The sequence below is a fragment of the Mercenaria mercenaria genome, chromosome 19, assembly GCF_021730395.1.
Source record: "Mercenaria mercenaria strain notata chromosome 19, MADL_Memer_1, whole genome shotgun sequence".
Taxonomy (NCBI): Eukaryota; Metazoa; Mollusca; class Bivalvia; order Venerida; family Veneridae; genus Mercenaria; species Mercenaria mercenaria.
This window is the reverse complement of record NC_069379.1, coordinates 15,566,550-15,592,318: the sequence shown is the minus strand read 5'-3', so window position 1 is coordinate 15,592,318 and position 25,769 is coordinate 15,566,550. Positions and strand designations below refer to the sequence as shown.

At 33.2% G+C, this 25,769-nt stretch overlaps 2 protein-coding genes across 3 annotated transcripts in view; one reads left to right on the top strand and one right to left on the bottom strand.

The window, feature by feature from the left end:
• Positions 1–4,132: 4,132 nt before the first annotated feature.
• Positions 4,133–18,235, top strand: LOC123542291 (von Willebrand factor D and EGF domain-containing protein-like). The gene is made up of 18 exons (XM_053531590.1): positions 4,133–4,268; positions 4,436–4,538; positions 4,969–5,046; positions 6,439–6,663; positions 7,142–7,303; positions 7,578–7,595; positions 7,807–7,889; positions 9,031–9,094; positions 9,473–9,664; positions 9,867–10,078; positions 11,414–11,630; positions 11,900–12,049; positions 12,879–13,053; positions 13,988–14,175; positions 14,706–14,969; positions 16,526–16,637; positions 17,460–17,595; positions 18,018–18,235. The coding sequence occupies exons 1-18, from the start codon at positions 4,237–4,239 to the stop codon at positions 18,121–18,123; spliced, it is 2,517 nt and encodes an 838-aa protein (XP_053387565.1). The 5' UTR covers positions 4,133–4,236; the 3' UTR covers positions 18,124–18,235.
• Positions 18,236–19,229: 994 nt separating this feature from the next.
• LOC123542290 (uncharacterized) overlaps positions 19,230–25,769 on the bottom strand; it is a 60,311-nt gene continuing 53,771 nt past the window's right edge. For both annotated transcript variants that reach the window (XM_053531589.1, XM_045328071.2), the window contains exons 22-23: positions 24,013–24,142; positions 19,230–23,616 (exon numbers count right to left, since the gene is read on the bottom strand). In XM_053531589.1, coding sequence (XP_053387564.1) covers positions 23,211–23,616; positions 24,013–24,142 — 536 coding nt within the window. In that variant the 3' untranslated portion in view covers positions 19,230–23,210. The remainder of the gene's footprint in view (positions 23,617–24,012; positions 24,143–25,769) is intronic.

The following is a 25,769-nucleotide window of genomic DNA, read 5'->3' as shown; positions in this document are numbered from 1 at the left end:
TACAAACTAAACTAGTATTATCAAGAAACATTAAAACATGCTTCTGCTATACATTATTTCGATTTTAATATGTCTTTTAGGTAAATAAGTAGATTAAATAAGGGAGTACTGTTTCGCACCATGTGTAGTAGGTTGACGTCACGTCAACGCGTACAATAGTCGAAGTAACACGTCCTTTGGAATAACTTAGCGGTGCGTAGATGTCAAATGAGTTATTTCTCGCGTTAAATAATTGACATAGTGAGTGTGAGTGAATTGAGTGAAGCACCACTCTGTTATATCATTTTAATTTTGAAGCGTTTAATTTTATATATAAAATATAAAACAGAAGATTAGATATAGCAGCACTTTTACTCTTTCTCTGTTCCAATGTAAGGCACCAAATAATACGTCGACACCGTGTTTTAACGGAAACATAAATGGATTTTTCATATCAGAATTATAAAATATACATTTTGTCATCCATAGATATATTGTTAAAATTCGATTTATTCTTCCGTTCTAACAAATTTACCATCAGCCATTAATTGTATTCCACTATAACAAAGACTTCTTTGGATTCAGTGGTATCTCATACAACGTTGTCTTTAACTGTGCAGACAACAACTGTGCCTTCTTCCGTGCCATCAACAGAAGTGCCTTCTACAAAAACAACGACAGCTTTGCCTTCCTCTGTGCCAACCACAGGTTTGTCTTTTACAGATTTTATTTTCTCCACGACAATGGCAGCGTTGACATCAGCTGCACATAAGTCAACATTTTCAATGACAGTTACAAAGGTGTCAACAACAAGTTAACACAAGCTTTCTTGAACATAATTGTAGCTGTCAAATAAAGATGTAAAATTTTATTTTTGCATAGAACCGGCATATTACCCTCAAGCAAATGATTTTCCACAAGCAAATGATTTGTTCTAATAATCATTTAATACATAGATGAACAGAGTTTTAAATGAAATACGCTCCTCAAAAATCTGTGGGAAAAAAATGTCGATTTAAACATTTTAATAATTTAAAGGTTTTCATTTGAATGAACATTTATTAAACATAAAATAATATTAAGAAATAATTGCAACTGATTTCAAAGTAGTTAACTGCAATTTATAAAATCAGTGACAATGTATTTCTAAGTGCAAGTTACGTTAACTTTCCTCTCTCTGTCGGTTAAGGAAGATTCGGACAGAATCTGTTTTGTAAAACTTGTGAAGTTTGAAACGTCATGGATGATTTATTCACTAACTCAGACTGCTGCAAGTTGTAATTTTAATTTTAACCCTGATAACATTCTGACTAGTTGTTTGATGCAACGTAGACATCATTTAGAAACTCATAATAATTATTGTTAATTAAAATTTAGAGCTAGATAGTCTGCTTGGATTTCAGTGAGTGGTACGTGTGAGAGCCTAGGTTATCTTTACAACGTAGAAAGTAGCTATTATCTTGGTAGTTGGACAATACCCTACCACCATAATGAATGGTATAACATGTCGTTTTGGGGAGGGAACTTGCAGATACCGTGGAAAGAAAACCTTGACGATGAATGTTTTTACTGGTCCGCTAGCCATTTTCTTACATTAATAGGTACGTACAATGCGTTGATTTAAACATTGTTAATGACATGATTTTTCAATATGGATTTAATTTAAGTTATAGATTTATATTTGCTTTATAACATTAAGCAAACGATTTATATACACTTATGTGTGATTTTAGTATAATTGATTTTACAATTTTACAATTTATACATTGAACATATAAGAAAGCTTGATATTTTAATTGTTAGCGGTCTCCCTCGATATACTGCTATATATATAAGGTTGTGTATACCTAGGATCTGAGAATTCCACTTTTGGTTTGAATGCGCTCATAGATCCCGTCTAAATTTGGATAATATTTGCACGTTTTCAATAAAATCAGATACTTCCACATATTCCAACGTTGGACGTAATTTGAACGCAAGCCATCGAATACACCATGGATTTATGTTCTAATAATATAATTGATAAATGAATAGGTTTGTTTGAATGTATGAATAACAATTTCGCAATCAAATGTTGTCTGACTTGAACTGTTCTTATTCTCTTGCCCAGGTTGTGTCCCTTGAAGTCAATCCTGTCTTTGCTCTTCTACTAATACTCTATTATTTGACTTTGATAGGTTAATTTACGTTCTATTAAAGTGACCGTTTTTTTAAAAGCATTAAAATGTATTATACCTGCAGATAAACACAAAGACATTGCAGATATAGGAGAAGAGATTTTGACATTCGATGCTTGTATTCTGAATCAGAATCAGAGTGACAACTGTATCTTGGACGTTTCGGTTGAAATGAGGAAATGTAACGGTCATCTATTATATAGATTTCCTTGGAAATATAGTCACATACATGATTATGATCCTAATATATATTACAACACATATATATGTTTCGGTAAGAATGCGTGGTCATGCGTCTATTTGTTATTAATATTAATGCCATTGTACAATTTCGATTCAGACGAAACAAATTTATTTTAAGTAATGAATGAAACCTCACAGATAAAATATTTTGGATATATATTGACAATATAAATATTTGTACACATTATTCTTGCCAAAGTGAAATTGTTATAGTTTATATACCTATGTTTCAATTTTTAATTTCAGACAGAAAATATACAGACAGTGAGTGTACTTTTATACGTTGATTATGGTAAAAAACTTAAGACGTTTTTAAAGAGTTTCTAACATTTTACCAAAATATGAAAACAATGTATGAGCAAAGTGCTTTTAATATTGGTTTTCAAACAAGCCATGTTAAAAGTTAAAACTATTTAGCAGCTACTAATGACAGTTTGCATAAAAATCGAATAGCTCCAATCATAGCAAGGTCATATGGTTATTCACTTATACCAAAAATGAAAATGCATTATGTATCATCCTGTACAGATATGAAAGATTATCATCATAATAGGCCTGATATGTTGCAATAGGAAATATAATCTTATATGTAAAACTTTTGAACAGCGTGTGAATCATCTGACTTTGTCTACACCGCTGGCAATGTGAACGGTAGCTTTCTAGATATTTGGTATTCTGACTATCAACTTGGCTGGCTTGATGCTTATCGCGACGAAAAGCAGTATGTTTTGCCTTCATTTGAAGATGTTGAAGATGTTTTTGAGAAATGTCATCCCAGAAATAGATATTACTATCGGACATATTTTCTGGAAGGTAAGTGCTGAACTTGGAAAACACAAACACCAATGTTTATACATGTTTAACGGTTTTTTTTTTGTTCAAAGAAATATTTTTTGTGACGGAGGACAAAAATAGAATGTCGTTTAGGCAGGAATACATTTACATGTTTCTTAAGAATCGTAACTCTGTAGACGCGAACATATGTGTAAACTTTTTCAGGATTATGTTTACGTTTCTTACCTGAAATATGCTATCAAAATCACATGCTTATACACGATATATGTTATTTTGATTATTTGTTAGTTTATGAAGTTTAAAAAGACTGAAATGTTTAATAGTTACTGAATTTTATCTAAGTAAAATTTTCATTTTGCAATTTTCAGAAGTTATGTCACAAGATATACGTGATGTTCCTGTTAGGCTTAGACTGTGTTACGTTTACAATTACTTCTATGGTAACTATGACAACTACAATCAAAACGATTGTTATTATGACAATAACTCCAATATGTACGTCTATGCAAGGAAATGTGATGGAAAGATTCAGTTTGATATATCGATGTTTCGCAACTGGGGAATCTATATCTGTTTCAGTAAGTCACATTTCCATACTTTATAATAAAAACCTCTATATCAACATCATGGCTAATTTCTTATAACCGTCTGTGAAGATATTTGATATGTTATGGACTGTATATGGCTGTCATATAAAATAAGTACTTTGGAAAAATGTCATTCTCCAACTTTCTCCAATTTGCTTTAGGAATAGTAATGTTAAAAACAAAACATGTGCTGCTACGAAAGGTGTAACTTTTGATCTTACATTTATTCTTATCGTAATGTTCATTCATGTGAGTATTCTGTACCATTTCGTCAAACAAACCTCTATTGGGCATATCTAAAGATATATTACACTTTCATGCTATACATTGAATTTTGGTTTTCAGTTCATTATAACAACGTGAAGGTATTACCAGAAATAGGTCACAAAGAAGAAAAAGGAAATGGTGGTTCAACTATATACAGTCCTTTTCTCCAGTTTAGGTGTTCCTTTAGAATGGACGGTACAGTCGCATATAGAGTAAACTGGTAAAATAATTATTTAGTTCATTGTAAGTGAGTCAATTATTATTATTTTTTATCATTTGTCTAACTTTAATTGTATTTTCGATATGTCAGCAAATATATGATAAACAAATTCCAGCCGATTTCATAACATTTCTCGCGCAATTAATGAACAGTCATGAATTTTAAAGGTATATTAATGGAACACTATGGATAAAAACAGGGCCTTCGTTTGAAGCGGAAGACCTAGTTTTCAAGGGGGAGAGTTTGAATGAGCTCAGACTTGGATACCAGGTAGAGTTATTTGTACTTTCAGTGAAGCATATGTCTCGTCTGGAAGCCAAATGGCTTACAAATGTATCTGATTTAGCCTTTCCTTTCAATACAGAATATCAAAAATTATCATCTTTTAGCACTAATATTAAAATGAAAAGATTGTGACATATTGTTTAATCTGACTAAAAGTTTGAAATTCATTAGTGCAAATAAATATTTAACTGCAAAAACTTTTAAGCTAAACAATTCAATTTGCAATTATTGCTAAAATATTATTTTGTAACGGTGTGTTTATCACAACATTCACACAGTAATGTAAGAGCAGCTGTGTATTTAAATGCCTTGTGTGGACGAACAGTGAGTTTCAACTTTTTCTATTCCATTTTTATGTCTATTACTCTCTCAGTAAATTGCATTTGAATAGCGAATGTACTTGTTTGCCTTCCAGGTCAAATGTGGGGTGATAGCAGTAGGAACAAATGGATCCAGCGAATCATTTAGTGATGACTTTTACGCTGGGTGGAAGGTAACCCTTTTTAGTCTATCTCTGCTTAATGTAAGAAAATGTGGATTCCCAGGAAAACCCATATGCAATAAATTCGTCCTTCTAAAGCAGACAACCAAACCAACGAAATCGAAAGAACACAGGACAATAAACTTAACGAGACGAACAGGAAAGAATAAAGAACATTTAAATATGCTTTTCTCTGTTAAAACACTCTTACGCTAGAATGGCGTCACGTTAACTTGCGGTGACGTCAATGCTTTTGTTGCGACCAAGAAAGAGCGCTACTATATTTTATCTATTTTTTATAGATTCAGGGTGTATTAGAATCGACATAATTTATACCAGAACCGTATTTAACACTATTTATACACTCGGGCGGTAGTACATTGTACAAATAATTTCACTCGGCTGCACCTTTGTGAAATGGTTACGCCCGAAGAATAACAGCCTATTGTGCATAACTTAGTGTTAAAACACTCTTTTGCTATACATTATTTCTTGAATAAACAGAACTAGACAAACACGATCAATACAGAACAGTAAACATAACCAGACAGACACGGAACAGTACAGAACAGTTAACATAACCAGACAAACACGGATAAATACAGAACAGTAAACATAACCAGACAAACACGGAGCAACATAACACAGTTAACATAAATAGACAAACACGGAGCAACATAAAACAGTTAACATAACCAGACAAACACGGAGCAACATAAAACAGTTAATATAACCAGACAAACACGGAGCAACATAAAACAGTTAACATAACCAGACAAACACGAAAAACAAAACAATTAACATAACTAGACAAACACGAAAAACTAAACAGTTAACATAACCAGACAAACACGGAGCAACATAAAACAGTTAACATAACCAGACAAACACGGAAAGCAAAAAGAAATAACATAACCAGACAAACACGGACAACACAGAACAATAAACATAACCAGACAAATATGGAATAACACAGAACAGTTAACATAACCAGACACACTCGGAACAATACAAAACAGTTAACATAACCATACAAATACGGGGCAACATAGAACAATACACATTATCAGACTTACAACGAACATCACATAACAGTAAGTATTACCAGACAAGCACAGAATAATTAACCCACATAAACAAACATTATCCGGGTTTGTACCACATTTGAACGTCTGTAGCAAAAAGGCTGCAAGGATTTCAATCGCTGTAACAGGAACTAAACTTCACACTTGCTACCGATATTTTTTTAAACAAAAAATGTAAAAATACACTAGCTAATTCCTTTTCGCTGCCTCTCAGCAACTCGAGTTAAATGACAACTTCATAGAAGTGTAATTCACGGGTATAATCTGTTACCAAAATCTAAATCACCAGTTGTCTATAAAATAAATTTGTGTAGCTCAGATTTCAGACACATCACTAAAACTGAGCAAGAATGGTCATGCCTTTGTTGAGGTGGAACAAACCGTACCGTTGGGTTGTGCTCATACTGTTACTGGGCAAGAAAAGTGCGAGGAAATGCTTTCACTTGAAGATCCAAAGCAAACTCCCGATGTTGCGTGCAAAGCGGGTATACATGTCTTAAATGCAGATGATGATAGCGGTGATTTATCATATCACAAAATAAAGGTTATTTTATCTTTTTATCTTTTATTTCTGAATACAGTTAAAATAGTTCGCAAAACGTGTAGTAGTAATTAGTGCATATTGACCGTTTATAGCTCGTTCGAAGTTTGATAAAAACTATTTATCTGACATTAAGAAGAATGAAAGGAAGTGGAAAGGTAACTTAACTGTCAAAAGATTTTGTGTAACATGTTCATGATTATTTTCTTTTTTAAAAGAAACTTTCGAAAACGATGTAGGTTTACCAAATAACGATAGTCATAGGGCAACACCCCTTTTATGAATAATGTAGCGTAAGATATCATTTATCACATGTTTGACGCCGTAGGAGGGAAATAGAATCATTGCGTAATTTTGGTATAACAATAGTGTAATAACACTTTGACGTTGACGTCATTTTAAGAATAAGAAACGTTGGTCAAACTGACTTTGTCTATAATATGTAAAGAAGGAAACATTCTGTTTATTACTGCTTATCCAGAGTTTAAAAATTGGCGAGAAATGGAATGAAAACAAAAAGTACAGATTCAGATTGTCAACAATTGACCATAACTATGACGACAAGTTATATTTTGAAATGAAACTTCTGGTAACCATGACAACTAGACAGACACCTCGCGTACATAGCGGGCGAGATACTCTGGTATAGTATAAAATATTCTGTATAAAATGACAAATAATAATCTATACTTTAAATCATGCTTTAAATATCAAATAATATTGTCCAAATAATCAACAAAGCGCAAAATGTATTCTCTTAGCAAATGTTAAGATGTTTTATAAATTTTAGTGCAGTTTTCAATTTCTTATTCCTTTGCGTTTCAATGTAAGTGGTTCATTTGCATGTTGTATACTACAGTGTCAACTACAACATTTATATTAACTTTTAAAGGTAACTATGCATTTGTATATTCCAGTTAATAAGCACAATTCAGGTAAGTTGATATTCTATTTTCATCAAGTTCTTGCAATTTAATGGTCAGTTTGACTTGTCGATATACTAAATGTGCTGTAAATACATTTTTAACCTCAGTGACATGTGTGTATATTGCTAGAGTTCTGTTAAAACAGTACTTATTTAACATATCTCAAAATTAAATCAAATTATTTAGATATTTGAATCACAAATGCTTTCTACAAATGAAGGTTGTTGTAACAAACTCAGAGGTAAACAGGAATAAACGGTGCTACTCACACGTAGATCCTCATATGCGAACCGCTGACGGGAGGTAGGAATATGAATATTAATTCCAGATCATGCCTCATATATTATTTTATTTTTATCATGTTTACACATGTATTTAATTTTCTTCATTCTTAAAACAAATATTAAAGAAATGCAATATTTTTATATTGACTCGTTTAAATTCTTTAAAAACATAAAGATATTTACAACCCTGATAAACCGTTAAGTCGATTGAAGTGTTCATATTAGATAAAGGTTCAATTTCATTTTTTACGAAATAAAAGATACGATTCACTTTGTCAATTGTAGTACGTTTTTGCGTAGTAACAGACTTTCTCATACATCAAACGTGTTGAGTATTTTAATGCATCAAGGTTCTAGAAGATCGATGGTCTTTTTCTACGGGTCTATCGGTTTAATGTTAGTGGAATAGCTTGATGTTAAAGACATGTTTATGCGGCAAATAGAACATTTTAAAAGTGCAGAAACTAATTTATATTTAAAAAAGCAAATGACGGAGGATATGAGCCCATTATGTACCTTGGTTAAGATGTGAACGTTTACAAAAGTATTAGATGGCTAGTAATGGTTTAAACACTAAAAGTGGTTAATCTGAAACCATTCGGTAACAACTTGGTCCGGATGTCTCTTGAATAGACCTCTAGCATATTTATTCAAAAAATTCAATTTCATGACGAATTCTGGTTGCAACAGCAGCCAAAATATAAAACTTAAAAAATCTTTTTCTCCAAACCCGCCAGCTCAAGAGGTTAGGTATTTGGTATGTAGCAGTGTATACAGGTTTCCAAATCGTGCCCCTTGCTGAAAACAGTGACGCCGCCCCGGAGTTCACTTTTTTACATAGATTAGATTTTTGGCATTTAGCATCGTGTAGAGTTTTCTATCAAAAATCGTTATCAGTTTGAGTCAGGTGAGTCATAGGGTTAACATGGTCCTTTTATCTTCATACATCCCACTGACAGATACGGGTCGGCTTTTCGTCTTTTGAAATCGTAAAAAGAATGAATTGTATTTTAATATCTAAGACAAAAACATAATGTGTCGCAGTCAGTATCTAGAGGACACTGTGTATAGGAAAACTTTAAATAAGTTAAAAATAGCATTGCACTCTTGTTAAAATATGTTATTTAAATCAATAAATCAGTCTTTTAAATATGTTGAAGGTACTACGAACAACAAAGAGAGGGTGATCATATGCTATATAGGAACCTGGCTTATCAAACGGAGGTATACAATCTTAATTTGTTTCAATTATTCTTTCAAAACCTGGCAAGGTATTATGTAGGTATTATGTTTTAAAAAAAGGTTCGTGATGGGGTTTATTGAAAGGTTACACACTATTAACCTGATTTTGTGGAGATAAAATCATTTTTGTAGTATTATAGAAAAAAAGACGATATTTATAAAAAAAAAGAAACATAATTTTACAGCTTGCTTGTACATGTAATAGTCTTCTATATCTAAGAATGATATTTCTGAAAATGTCTACAATATTACACCTCAAACTTCACATGTTTCGTAGAGTGTTAAAGATAATCAATAGATAAAGATACAGTTTTTCTCATTTTGGTCAACGTCCCAGTAAGTTTACATCTTGCATCATAGGTTCAGGAATATGCAAGATACTGCAATCAAGATTATACAAACGGTCCAGTATGTGCCTGTGGTGTAGCAATAAGATCTGGTGCAGATGTTTTCATGATCAACCGATGTGGCAACTTTACATTTTTGGATTTTAAGGAATGCGGAGATGGAGGCATTCTTGATGTTGAACGAGTACATGACTATCACTACAAGGTCGTTAAAGTCTATTTCGTAACTAAATAAGATCATAAGACAGACAGTAAAATTATTATTTGCTAATTTCTGTAAACTGTTGGAAATGTAATAGTGTTACATTAAATTAAGATTTCATATTCTGCTTCACGTCGTTTGAACCTAACCAGTTGTATTAGAATATTGTCCATTTAAATCATTTTTCTTATTATTTGAAAAATAGGTAACAACACCGATTGGAACTATTGTGGATATCAGTCTTCACAGGTGGGGAAAGACGATGAATATAGATATTTATTTGTCTGCCAAAGATTTTGGTAATATGGACGGCCTCTGCGGGTACTTTGATGGTGATAATACCAATGATTTTCGGCACAGAGATGGTGTTACTGTTTCGAATGGAAATAATGATTATGCGTTTTCAAATAGTTGGAGGTAGGCTTTTCTTCTTAACCGTTATTTTGCTAAATTTCTAAAATGGACTGGTCTGTGATTTAATTTGGACATTACCATTTATTATTCAAAGGAATGTTCACTGAAAATTTACAGACTGAATAGCGAACAGTGCAGACCATGATCAACCTGCACCGTCGTATAACCACTTGCTGCCAGCAGGCTAAAGGTTAATAGTAGTATATACACGTTTTAAGGGCACATACATGCAAGACGAGATGACACTTTTATTACAATGTATATCAAATATTTTACTATATATTACAATGTAATGGTATAGCTTGTCAATTAAATGCCTATATCTTTGAGACTATTTCATTCTTACATTTATTCTGTTATGGGAACTGACGAATTAGGGTCTTTCGTGAGGTGAGATATCTATTATATGAAGGAAATTTGTTTGTCTCAGTGTAAGATTGAAATATCTATTACAAAATATGCAATGTTTTCACGTATGGCAGCTTCGAGTGAAAAATCAAAATCTAGTGTTCACAGGAGAAAGGTATTTCAGTCTTGCACTTGAAACGAACACATTCAATTTTTTTCTCTTACCAAATTATACTAATTTTACTCACGCAACGTCACGCGAATTGGACTACGTCACAATGTTATTACTATCATTTTACCTTCCATGTCATTAAAGAATATAATAAGTATTTTATATTCTCTTTGGAATAAAATATCACTGTTGTTCTGTTAAAAAAGTGCCTGATTTTGACAAAATCTCAATTAATATTACATGAACATGTTTTCCGACACCCCATCACACTGAATTTGTACAACACGTGTTTGATTAATTTATTGTTCTAGCGTGACAGTATGTACTTGTACTAATAATATATGTCAAACTTTCTCTATGCTCTTTTACTAGATATATATTTAAAAATCTGACCCAATATGGTAGTTTATGTTGTGATACTTGAAACGTGACCGTTGTCAATTGTGCAGTTGTTGTAACTCATGCACAAACACATTTATTAAAAAAAGATGAAATATTATTGATGTTAAATACGATTACAACTCCATGAACGTTAATATCAATATAACCTTTTATTCTTCTCAAAAGTATGCATTCTACAAAAACTTTATTAAAACGATATATCAAACACCATCCAGTTGTTTCGCAGTCACCAAGATTATTTCGGACATGCTGTGGCATTATTGTTCCACATTTGAAACCAACGTAAGTTTATGACTGTTTTATGGTATTATCGGAGTAGAAACTCTATAGCGTACTGCGCAAGAGAGCATAACTTAATAACACATGAAATGATTAACAAGAGGTAGAAAAATTTTTTTTTCAAATTTATTATGTAGGCTGTCTGATGAGGAAAATTTCTTAAAGAATGACAATCGTTTGCTGGAGAAATGGAAGAAAAACAATGGAGGTAATCGTCCGTGCAGCAGGCCTGAATCGATAACTAAGAATAAGTGTAAATTTGAACGACGAAAGCGGCGCGAGGTTATCGTTCGCAAAGGAAAAGAAAAAAGTAGACAAGAAATTATGCCAGTGGCTGAAAAGATACGAGAAAAGGTAAGTATTAATTTTTTTATTCGATTACAAGAGTTCAAACATACAGTCAGTTTTAAAGATTACGACAATAGAATAATATGGTAATTCTGATATAACGCTTTAAACATGTGTATAAATGTTGTGTATAAATACTTTAGCATTTTAAGCTTTATAATTTTTTGTTTATTTCTGTCTCGAGCTTCAGTTGAAAGTTGTCAAATAATCTACTAGGTCAAAATGTTTTTAATAGTAACAATAGATAAATGTCCTTCTAACTGTTGAAACCATAGAGAAGTACTGGCTACGATATATCAGATGAAAAAGCAAGGACGATTTGTAACAGTTCTATATATGAAGCACCTGCAGTTCGGGATTTTTCGGATAAACTGGCTGATGAAGACCCAGAGGTCGTTCTTTCTCAGTGTGTTTATGACATCGTTGTAAGTATCTGTTACCTCTTAGACTAGTATCACATCGTTGTAAGTATTTCTGAACAAATTGTTTCTTTTAAAACATGAGTGTCTATTAGTGTGTATATAAGCTAACTAATATTGTGATTGTTTTCCCTTTTACACAATGATAGTCGGTCTGGCCGGATGTATCTTGGATCAGAGGTTGATATTTTGTGTGTGCGCAGGTTCTGTTTTTCCATAGTGTCTTTCGTTTCCTTCTGAGGTTACCAAATATCTACAAAATACTTACTTGTTATATAATAAATTGTGCCCGTTTGTATTGTCAAGCATAAGCACAGTTGTTCAACACTTATCTGTACAAGCGGGATATCTATTTACCCAATCAAAAACAAAGACAAATATCAAACAGGGAATGCCACGTACCAAAAACGCAGACTCCCCGAAACGAAATCCACAGCACGCAGACATGCACACCACAAACACACACACGTACGCACACACACACTCACACACAAAGCCAACACGTGAGGACAAAACAAACAAACAAACAAAAGAACACAGTGGGCCACCGCCTTGGAACGGTCATTAGCTAAACACCACAGGGGAGCTTAAACCGGTTTATGGTACGCAGACATATTCACTCCCCTTTCTGGATCAACGTAATACTTTTTCAAACATATCGCTGTACAATACAATGTTATACAACCTTATATTATTCTTCTTAATATTACATGTGATGACTCATTGAATATATTGACAATGCATTTTAGGTATAATACAAAAAGGAAACATTTTTAAATGTCGTAGCTCATTTTGTTTATCAACCGTAAATACAGTCATTATATATTGATTACAGCAAGGAAACGACACTGTTTGGGCAGGAGCTCACGTAAACGCCCTAAACAACATAGCAACATCAGTAATCAGTCTTAATCCTGCGTTTGCTGCAAGCAATTCCGTGTCAGTTAAAAAGTTTCTTTCACAAACCTGCTTAAATAACTGCAGTGGACATGGAGAATGTTCCGAAATAGGTAATGTTCACTTAAAAATGCATTTTTCGGTATAAATAATATTTACCTGCATTCCGCCTCTTTCGATACAAATAATTTTCACCTGCAAATAGTATACTAGTAGTTGGTCACAGGTACTATTCATTTGCAAATAACAGATAATATTCACTAGCAACAAGCATGTTCTGATACAAACAATATTCATCTGCAATAGCACGATATCTACCTACAAAAAGCATGTTCCGATGCAGGTAATATTCACTTGAAAATAGCATGCTCCGATACAGGAAGTATTCACCTGTAAATCACTTGCTTTGATAGATTCTTGCTTTGTTTCTGTTGGGTTTAATGTCACACCTACACAATTGTAGGTCATATGGCGGCTTTTCTGCTTTAACGATGGAAGAAGGCCCCATGTGCCTCTCCGTGCATTATTTTTATCACGGGTTGGCACCTCGGTAGAAGTACCGGCCTTCTGAAAGCCAGCTGGATGGCTTTATTACATGAAGGATTCAACACCCCGAGTGACCCTCGAAACCACATTGATATGGGGCAAGTTATTTGAAGTCAGCGACCTTAACCACTCTTCCACAAAGTCCCCTGCTTTGTTAGAGGTAATGTTTGCTAATGGGAGGAATCTGAGGAGAATAATGTCACTAGCGCTGTGTTAAACATGGTGGCAGTTGATAAGATATTTTCGTTTAGAATCACATGCATTAATTATCGTAATGAAATACACAGTCCTGTACAAGTCCTTGTCCGACATATAATTTTGAATAATCAATAAAGTTCCTTACAGATTTGGTTTGGAAAAGTAGAATTCCCTCATGGCTCTCCTTTACCTCTAACGCTCATCTTGGCCAAAACCCATTGACAACTTTCCTACCCCAATTACTTGTTAATGTCCTATAAAAATGCTTTGGTTGGTACATAATTTACATTTTTCCCATTTTAGGTTTGTGTACGTGCGGAGGGAATTTCCGTGGCCCTGACTGTGGGATAGACCTTAGAATCCCACCCATCATATATGATATACAAGATGGCGGAATGTGTGATACTGCTAACGACAGTGAATGTGACTGTTTTGTTATAAGGACAGATAACATATTCGAAGGTTTTACGTACGAGATAGATACATACGAGGTACAAAATTGCTTCATAACTTTCATTTGTTACCTTTCAAGTGTGAGTTGTTAGGCCTTTAGGCATTTTTCATATTTCTCTGTTTTCTGCATTGCGTACCTAAATGTATAGTGCATTTAGGTTTTCCTTTCTGTATATTACTCGAGCAAATTTTGTGTTTGCATGTTATGCTTTTAGTGAGCAATACGCGTCATCTAGCGGGGATTACTTTATTTACTTATATTTATCCATTATAGGTATCCATTTGCACTAGCAACGGTGCTACTCAAAAAGTTGATTCGACAATTATTTTCATCAGCAAACAGAGGAGCCAGGACGGGATCCTTACCCTAAGTGTCTGTCTACAATTAAAACGAATGCACTAAAGCAAGCTTTTGATATCGCTTGTTGCAAATCTGTAGAAATTGCCATAGAACAGCCTATTGTGGCATTGAATATAAATCAAGAGAACTACCGTCTACAGAAGCTACAAAAGTTCTAATTTAAAGCTACCTCTACAATTAATCTAATATCTCAGTCATTTTTTTCAGTTACTTTTTGATGGCACAAGAAAACAGATAGGCAAGTCTGTCAATGTAGGTGAGTATGAGGATGTTTTCACGGGTGTTTGTTGTATCCCTGAACAACGTAAGAAACGTTCAGTCGATGACTCGTCGGATCCTTCTATAATGAGGTTTGACGTTGTAATTAGCAATGATGGAAACAACTTTGGACAGAGCAAGTCTGTGTATGTGTTTGACTCCACTTGCGTACATTTTGAGCACTCTGGTGGAATCGTGACCATTGTTCTAAAGGTATAGAAAATCATAAAGGTTTTCAGCGTGGAGTTTAATCTTTCTATTACAGTATCAGTATATGGATTTAATTAGTTAAATGTTTTGTAACGGAGATGTTATATAATTATTTATTAAGGACGCTCGCTACAGTTTCGTATTTTTTTCTCAATAATAGATTTTAATGAAATGTTTTGTATTAAAATATCATGTTATGATGTATTGAAAAATGAAAGAAAAATACTAGGTCACCAGTTTTGTTTCAATTTAATTTGCCCTTAGATATGGTGCTATTTTAAACATTTTTCAAAATTTCTGTAATCCTAAAATATATTTCAGTAATTGAAAGTACAATTATAATTAGCATAAATTTAATTATTTAAGCATTTTTATAACGGAAAACAATATATCTATTTGAAACATGCTCAGAGAAATTAAAAGAACATGATTTTGTAAAGAAAGATGTACTTGTTCAGCAGACCCAAGGGCTATTTTTGCATATTTTTGTCAATTTTAAGTTTGTACTTCTGCCATTTTATCGAGTTTCACATAATAGAATTTAATCAAACTCTGCGCATACCTATGTCTACCTAATCTAAAACAAAAAGAAAATTGAAAGGTCACCATATTAGATTTCGCTTAAATCAAATTACAACGAGGTTGGGTGTGGCGGGAATTTATAAAACGCAGGTTTGTTCGAAATACTCATTCAATGTTTGAGCAAATGACTTATGTATATATATATATATATATATATATATATATATATATATATATATATATATAAAATTATCAAACGGCAGATTTCTTAATAAGCGGATTTTAAGGTGTTTCTGAAGCATTTTGATGGCATAGAACGATGAAAGTTTCCGCCCTTTTTTAACAAAACCTATAGTTTACGAATGTACGGTACGGGTACGGTATGGGATTAGAAACAGCTGTGACTCAATGCAGAGTTTGAGCGCTGGTATAAATAACAGACTCCAGTATATGTCGGATTAAAGCAATTTGAACTAAAAGTACTTTAAATGTATATATTTTGTAACCATGGTGATACTTACCCTTACTTTTAGTCAGTATATTATACATTTTGTACATTAAATGCATGCGAGCATACAATAATTTGCGAATTTTTGCCGTACGCGACATTAGATATTAATCACTTCCGGGCATGCGCAGAAGACCGCACCAAGTCTGCAGTGAACTAAATCGAAACCAAATTGGGGTAAATATCGACCCGTCCGGAAAAGCTGTAGCGAGTGCCTTCAATATAGGGGTACCCCCTATAATGGTCAGTAACATAGTATACAAAGACAAATTTGAATGGAAAAGCAATTGAAACTTAAAAATTTCACACTTTTACTATTTTCTATACTTAGACAGTTTAAATATAAAAAAAAAAATATATTAATTCTTGACGTGAGATAGGCTTTATCACTGGTGGCTCAAAGTTAGCCATAACATGAAAACTACATGTATTGTGTTGTATGGGTAGTTGTTTTACCTACGTAAGTAAAATTCAGATGCGTATGTTTTCCTTTCAATATCAAACGTTGTATCATTTGGCATTTTTGTAGGACGGATATTGTTTTATTGGCGGTGCTTGTGTTGAGCAAAAGTCTACCTTACAAACACCATCCGGGTGTTATGTGTGTGAACCCAAGTCAATCCCGTATGCTTGGAAACATGGTAAGTATTTTCTGTCAGTGAACATTATGCGTATCTAGAATCATTTTATAGATAATTAGCCATTTATTACAAATAAGATGAATAAAACATTGATAAACACACCGACTGATGCTTGTATGTTTTTAAATTGAGAGACGATGCCGTAAAAAAGAAATTTTAGACGTTCGTGAACATTTTAACGAACTGTATTGTTTTTATATTTAAATACAATCTTCAATAAATTTCAGTTTGTGTATATCAGATAAAATAAGGTCACATGTACACAGTTTGTGTTGTTGGATAAATGCAAAATAATAACCTCCCTTGTGTTGTTTATTAATCGCATAAAAGTAACCTTCCTTAGATACTCTTCAAATATGCCGGCAACGCTGTAAGCTTTTGATGAAATTTAAGGGTAAATTTTCGCCACCTATATAAGATGGCGAAAAATACACAGGCCAAAATAAAACCACTACCTTCGGGTTTAAAGGGCGAAAATTTGCCGACACGAAAATATCCCAAGGTACGATATGGCAAATTTTCCACATGTTTTAGCAAAGATGTGCTGAAGTTTTGTAAAATTCAAAATTTTGCACAAATTCAAAGCAGAAAGTAGAATTTACCAATTACATAAAACCGTACTCGTATGTGATATTGCCGTTACGTCTGTAGAATCATATACTATATTGCAATTTCATGTGTAAAACCATAGTTGCTATATGTAAAATTGTACGCTATGCTGCTCTTGCATGTGTAAATTCATATGCTATATACTGCAGTTGCATGTGCAAAATCATATGTTAAACCACTGTCACATGTGTAAAATACGATCTTATATTGCAGTTTCGTGCGGTAGAGATAACGCTGGATTGGCAACTTCTACATTGGCTGCGGTCATAACAGGTTCTGTCTTTGCTGGAATTATTCTCATGGCTCTAGTTGTGTATGTACGGTGCTTCAAGGGGTCAAAGAAACTACGGTATGTGTATAACAACTGGTGTATTGCGACAATTACGTTTATATTATACTAAATAACCACTGACCGTTTCTCTTGGTTAAGTTTTGTATGCGTAACTATTGAATAATGCTTTGTTCTACCTTGAAATTCTTAACTTCTAACCAGCTAGCAGCAAGTAATTATGCCTTGGTGGCCAGTGCAGACCTGTATCTCCTTGCAAGGTAATCATCGTCTGCGCTGTTCACTAATTTTCAGTGTACACCCCTCCGAATGATAAAAAGGTTATGCCTAAATTGAATTATAGATCAATAAACTTTAGAAATTAACAGTGTTAAGGTTAAATTTGTTAACATAGTTTTGATTTTTTAACATTTGAATTATATTACTAAATTTATTTTAAAGGCATCAACAAAACAAGTTTTCATTTTCTTTTCTTATTACAGGACTGTAGAAGACATACAAACAAGTCAAGCATATATGTCACCCGGGCCAGCAAAGAAATTCTTGGGGTACAAGTGGATGTCTCCTAACAGAGAAATGACAGAGTAAATGTGAACAAATTCGGCATTGTCGGATCTGCTGGACTGAAAACTGTTTTTATGCGTTTATTCTTTCACTTATTTGTCAGTTTGTTACTTATCTATGTGAACAAATACGGCGTTGTCGAATCTGCCAGATTGAAACCTACTTTTGTGTTTATTTTTTTTTCTTACATATTTAGTATGAATTGTAAATCCCTAACATTCGTTTTGATGTTGAAATATGTTTTTGTGTTTTAATGTCCCAGTAAGTATTTAGTTATAATTGACATTTCTTGGAACGTTTGCTCTATAAACAGAACATGTATTTCCAATATTTTGTTCATTTTGTTTTGTTTTCATTCTATTATCATTTCTCTAGGTAATATTGGACACAACATTAGATAAAGTTGGCTTATCATATGGTACAGACTACCTATACCACTCTGATCTAATATAGAAAAATCATGGGCAATATGTAAATATCAGGGCCAAAGCGAGACAACAGCGCCAATGCGGGATTATTGCATTTTGATTTTTATAACTGATAGGACAAATACGGATTTATAAAATAAACCAATAACCAACTGGTTTCATACTGACATTATTAGTTGCCCTTTGGTAGTCGTATTGAACCTCAGTCTTTGGCCTTGGCTAATGCTATCCTCGAGGAAAATAAACATGATTAAATACGTTTCATAAACTTTATTCATGTTCATCATGCCTACTTTCTACGTGTTTGATATGGTACAGAAGCATCGTTTTCCTGTTCATTACGTTTCCCTTTTTTCACTTCACACTGACACAAAATGCCAAAATGTCTAATGATTAAAATTTAAAACGGTGTCTATTATTTTAATCATGTCACATTTCCAGCGCTTTCAATTGAGAAAATATACTACATAGCTTTTAAAACTGCATCTAAACCTGCATTTTGATATGTGTGATTTTTATGGTTACTTATTGTGTATCGCCTTTATGTCAGGTTGTCCGCATAAAAGGAAGATCTGAGTATGACTAGTGCTACATTCTTATATGTATCTGTAACAATTTGATTTAAACATGTGTTCAAATGTTTCCCTTGTTAGTCTGAATATGATTTCGTCGTATCGGATAATGTAATTAAGAACCACTGTATTGATTGAAGAAGAGTACAGATACTTTATTAAGAATTGTACAAAGTACATCGTATACAATACATTTTATTTACAAATCGTCGTCTTACTCGTAAATTGTCCTGTTTCCATTTTCACTACTATATAACCTGCAAACAACTTCATTTAGAAGCAAGGAATGCAAGCAAGAAGAATAGTACCAGACTGGGTTTGATTGAGTCTGTTCATGAAAGGTGCAACATCTCTCTCGTCCCCTAGCACCGGCTTAAGCGGTTCTCAATTACATATGTTGAATGGACTCTAAGATCCAAAAGGAAAACATGAGATAAACTTACCATACAATTAATCTTACTTTGCTCTTTAAGTTATATGAATTGGGTGTCTTGTTTATTATTACGCGCATAGTAATTTGCTCTAATTTACTATCAAGAGTAAAGCTGATATTTGTACCAATCTATGAGCATTATCTTTGAAATGTCAGAGAAGCATAAATTATTGAATATGTCAAGACTTCATGAACAAAATGTAAGTATAATTTGATATACAGGATTCGGTAAATCGTTTTGTTTCAAAATGTCACATGCCTATCTATATTATATTAATCAAATACTTAAGTATTTCGGATATATGAATTCAGACATATCATTTTATAATTTGTTTTGGTATAGACAAGAAAAAATGTAGTTGCATGACATTAAGCTAACACTCGTATAATCTTTGTTTCAGGTCAAATTTTCTTTTATTACCTGTCGCTCTGTCTCCATAAATTCACTTTACAAATGCTGTAAGAGTAGCTTTATTTCAATAAATCATGCTCTATCTTTTACAATTCCTCAAGTATCTGACGAAAACGGATATGTTGAAATAAATCTTTGAACTCATTTTCTCGAAAACACCTAATTGGTAGACAAGACAATTTAAGAATAAGGCGACGAAATATTATGTCAACGCAACAATAAACGTGAAAATAAAAATATAGTACAAATGAATATAATTACATATACAAAAGTAAACATTGGAGAATGAACATGAAATATTATCGTTCGGCAGTTAGAAGTGGACTTCTAATAACTAGAGCTTCTTTAATTTATCTAGATAGATACATAATTTCGGCTTTGTTATTTGAATTAAGAAGTTATGTTAACTTTTATCATATAACTATATAAATTCTGTTAAAACCGGCTGGTATTTCACAAGTAAATATGAACAGGCGGACAAAATGTCCGAATTGTACTTTGAGTATTGTATGTTGCCGGACTACTATCATTTAATATGCATGATCTGACACAATATGCCGCACACAAAAACGTAACTCAGTTATATTTCAAGATCGATAAATATTGATGGTTTCTCTGTGCTTCCGAGATATGTATCCTTGCCTTTTATCTTTCATCCAATAACAAAACAAACAACAATAAGATTGAGGTATATAATAAAAGGATCATTATAACAGTAGCTACATTTTTGGATTTGGTGTCGTGGATGTTAAAAGGTCGGGTCAAACCCGGCGCTTGTGCGCATCGTGAGATCTGAACTAGAAAATCCACCAAAGCCTAAAACAGCATTCCAGATGGAGCTTCTACTATAATAACCCTTTTATACGTTTTAAATAAACTACTATACGTTTTAAGATAAACTTTTAAATACTAGTTTCTTATATCAGCCTAACATCTACATATACAAACATATAAATTCGCTCAAAAACAAAAATAAATCCTCTTTATACCGTCAGAATGATCAAATTTATATGAGATTTCATAGTCATTTAAAAGCTTTCTAACATCTGAAACCCAATTTGTATAATCATTATTACTATATTCGAATGCTTGTTTATACACTGTTTTAATGTATTGTTGTCAGCTACTAATACTTAGATATTCTTACAAACCATTAAAAACAGTTCACAACAGACATTAGCTTTACATGTATTTGGCCAGATAACGTTTTACAAAACTTTACAATTATTCTTTCAATATCTTAGATTAAATTATATCGCAGATTTTATGTGAATAGCTGCATACGAGGGTCATTCTAAAATTAATGACAATCATGCTGGGATATTGTACACAGAGTATTTACCTCAAACATAGTTTATTTCTTCCAAGTTTTCGCCCTTGACTTTCATGCGAATTTCGCAGAGCATTCTCCCAGTGGTATGGTCTGATGTAACTGAAAACTACCACTCCAAGGTGATTTATTAAATAAATATTTGCACCCAGCCGGCATTTTTCAGCCGTAAAAAGAGGAAATGTCGCAAGCACTTTTATATGGTGAATAAGCGGGATAACTGATTTGTACAAACTTTTAATCTCCCAGAAGGCACTTTCGTATGCCGTAGCGTTGTCTTTTGTCAACTGATGACTGCGAGGACGCGGGGTTTTTTTTTGTATTTTCATTAAACAGATTCAGTACTTTGTCTCTATAAAACTAGCCAGTGTCAGACTTTCCTGATTAGGATTTTATACCACAGTACCCATTGAGTTAAAGAAGACGGACTTTAAAACCTTTTTACACTTTTAGTTCATTTTGCAATTACTGGTCTACGGTCACATTTTTGCAGCCACTGTTTGGCGTTATGGCTCATAAAAGAATATGCAGTTGTTAAATATTGTGCAATCATCTACTAAGTTTGAGAACTTGTCAGCGTTTCTTTAGCACACTTGACCCTATGGACCTTTTGCTAAACAGTTAACATGTATGACATTCATCGGACACAAACCTTTCTTAAGACCCAAGTGCGTGGTGAGAATCTCCCCTTTTACATGCCAAAAGACAATCTAAAACTATCTCGGAAATTTTAGAATTCATGTACCCGCTTGTAAACAGTTTCCTCTAGTACTGCAGACTTCCTTTATTAAGTATGCAGTTCATTGAGTGTACGACTTGCAGGTATTTTAAAGAACAATGTACTTAAGTGAATGCTCTAGTTTTAGCTTTTTGATCCTTTTTCATAGCTACCTGTACTGTGTATATGACTACATCTGGTAAATATTTCAAAAACGGTATGAAAATGTTCAATAAAACTTTGCAAGAAAAAAGGAATTAATCGTGTATCATCCATACAAGTCAAACTTCTACTGTAGGACGCAGTTGTCATTAGTTTTATAATGGTCCTCTTGAAGATAATACTAAAGCATAAACAGACATAACATTCTATTTATTTACACTAAAATATCTTCATGAAAACAGTGTTAATTAAAACGAAACTTTAAAATGCAGTTTTGAATATTTTTCGTTTCGGGTAATACTATGACATTTGTTGGTGCAAGCATTTGGTTTTCGCATATTTCAAACAAAAGTCAATATATATCATAGCTTAATGGTGTCTATTAAATTCCGATTCATTTCTTAAGTTCAGCTCATTTATAATCTATGAACTTTAATCTTTTTGATGACAAATAAGAATGATTTAACACAAGTTAACTACTAATATATTGCAAAAAGTGAATGATACATATAAAACCAGTAAATCATTCGTAAAAACAATTTGACTCTGTCATAATGCAATTCATATACGAATGGGTACAATGCAGTAGTTTTACCGTTTGGATCAATACACAAATGAGCAATATATATGCTTTTGAATTTGTTTCTTTCAGATTATTGTAAAAAGAACCTTTAAGGGTTATTGGGATAAGTCAGATATTACTAAAATACAGTCATCAACCGCGAAAACATTTCTTAATAAAGCATAGCAGAAAGATATACTGAATTGTCTTGCTAGCAAAGCACATCTCATCTTAACAGTTACATGTTTTTGTGGGACGATATCATACTACTTTCTATATGAAAGCTGAATACATTAACATATCTGTTTACATGTAATAAAATAAAGTAAGAAATCGGATAGATAACAGTCAAATGTACATACTCATATAAATATATGTATATAAATTGCCTATACGTTCTACAATGCCGTTGCATAAATACCGACATAGATTTGAAACCATGAAAGTGTTTCAAGAAACAATTATGAAAGTTATAAAGTTTAAAACACTTAGACTTAATCTATTTTCAGTGAGACGGCGGATAGACCACGTTCGAATGTTTGATCATGAGTGTCCTTTACAGGACTGCTTTCCGGACCACGTGATTCTGAATCGTTGGAAAATGCAATATTTCCATGGTTTGACATGTAATCACCAGTTTGCAGTTCCTGTCCGTCAACGTAGGCTTCTTTTACAGAAATAGTTTGACTTACGTTCGACATAACTGTTTTAAAAACCGGCTTTGAGGTACCAGACGTAGTTATATCGGGGATGATTGTAGTCAAATCAAATGTTGTCTTAGCATTCTTGTCAACTGCATTTGTTGTTCCTGTCCTTTTCGTGTGTGGTATATTTGCTAACTCTGTTTCAGGACACATTTTGCCACCAATCTCTGTACTATCAATATCTACTGCTACGACCCTGTATTGTTTAGACATTTACCATTAAACATTAAACATTTCATTTTTTGGAATGAAATTGTTTCTGTCGGATGCACTCTCTGACATCATACACCATTGAGACATGTCTGACCAGACTATAAAACCTTTTATTATATTATTGTATCATTCAGTGAAATAGTATCGTGAATAATTGGGTTTTAGCGCATATATGATTAACCTCTCTATGTTTCTTGCTTTAACTAAGAGACAATTGTATTAGCAGTATGTAATACTACATTTTGTAGATTATATTTATCTATTACAACGTGATTTAGATTTCTATGTGTTATTTTATGGTATCTTATTGACAAAATGATATATTATTAATAGTGGGCAATCTTTACTTTCTTGAAATAGGTTTTATAACAAAACAAACCTCTTTGATGACTTGCAGCAAACACAATAGATAATGACAAAGGCAGCAATGAGAGCTGCCAGTGTGGAACCGATAATGATTCCTATCAAAGCTGGCGTTGAAAGACCCGAGCTTCTCTTACTGCAATCAGCTGAAAATATAAAATTTACACGTTCAATATTTTGACAAAAACGACAATAAAAATTTATCATTTTTTCTGAGCGCTTATAATACTGAATTTATTAGTATAATAAAGAGAAAATAGAGTCACAAAAGGAAAAACGAAATAATGCAAGTTAATAGCAACATTTAGTGTCTTCCTTTTGGACGTGGCTATTCTTACGGTCCCGTAGGAATAGCCTCGCAGGCTATTCTTATGGCTCTCCCGTAAGAAAGGTGAACAGTCCGCAGGTGGTTATTCCTACGGCAGTTTTGTATCATAATACATTGTACTGAAGTCATGCAACCAATATATTTTCAACCGATTTCGGAAATGACATGTAATCACATTTGGTCATTGTGTTACAAATAACATGTCAGGTCTGAATTGATGCAAACATATCAAGCTGATGTGTGACAAACATCATACAAGTATAAAACTAAAGTAAAGGGCAATAAACATTTTTAGTGTGGTAAGAGATTAGTACTGTTGTGAAAAATTACACACGTATAAACACGAAATATAGATCTATGATATTATAACTAGTTTAGTTACTTAGTTACTAGTTTTTACTTGGCCAATATTTTTTGTGTTTCAATGTTAATAACGTATGTATTTAGACTACATCTACATCTGTACAACCAACGATCGTTTTCCAATTTATTTAGAAGACACATTTCAGTTAAATAAGTATTTTACACGTACGATAAATTCGTTGTAATAACATTGTGTGTTTATGTAACAAGTGGAAGTAATAAACTGTAAAAAAAGGCGTTACAATAATAAATACTACGTAGGGAAATCACTATCCCTTTGTGTCATTTCTGGATTTCCTTGTCGGAAAAGTAAAGAAATTTGGTGAAATTATATCGGTCGAATGAATTCAGTACGATGAGTAACACAAAACTGCCGTAGAAATAACCAACTGCGGGCTCTTCACTATTCCTACGGGAGAGCCGTAAGAATAGCCTGCGAGGCTATTCCTACGGACCCGAATAGCCACTTCCATTACTTTTTGACGATTCACAACATGTCTCCAAGTTGTTGAAGCCTTTAACATACATACACACTTTGGTTAGAATTATCTTTCGTGGCATGATACCCCACCCAGTCACATTATACAGGCACCGGGCTGACTAGTCCTAACACTATCCCCTTAATGCTGAGCGCCAAGCGAGGAACCTGCTAGTACCATTTTTTTACGTCTTTGGTATGACGCGGCTGGGGATCGAACCTCCCGCACTCGAAGCGGACGCTCGACCACTAGGCTACCGAGGCGGTTGACCTTTTGCTTCTTAACTATCTTGAAAATGCCAATGCAAGAAAAGAAAATGCCTGAGTCGGGAATCGAACACGGGCCACCGAGGCAATAAAAATGTTCCTGCATTCGTGACCAATGCTGAAAGGAAAATTGGTACTTAATGGTTGTTAAATATAAAGGCTGTACCCAGTTACAACGCTTTTCAATGTCGAAAGAAATGAATAGTGAAAACAAACTTATTCTTATGTGTTTTCATAGCATATATGTCAGTAACTAAGTTTCAAAACCTTTTTAAGAAATAAAGTAATTATCCAATTATCTGACAACAAAACATTTTCTTTTTTATAATCATACAAT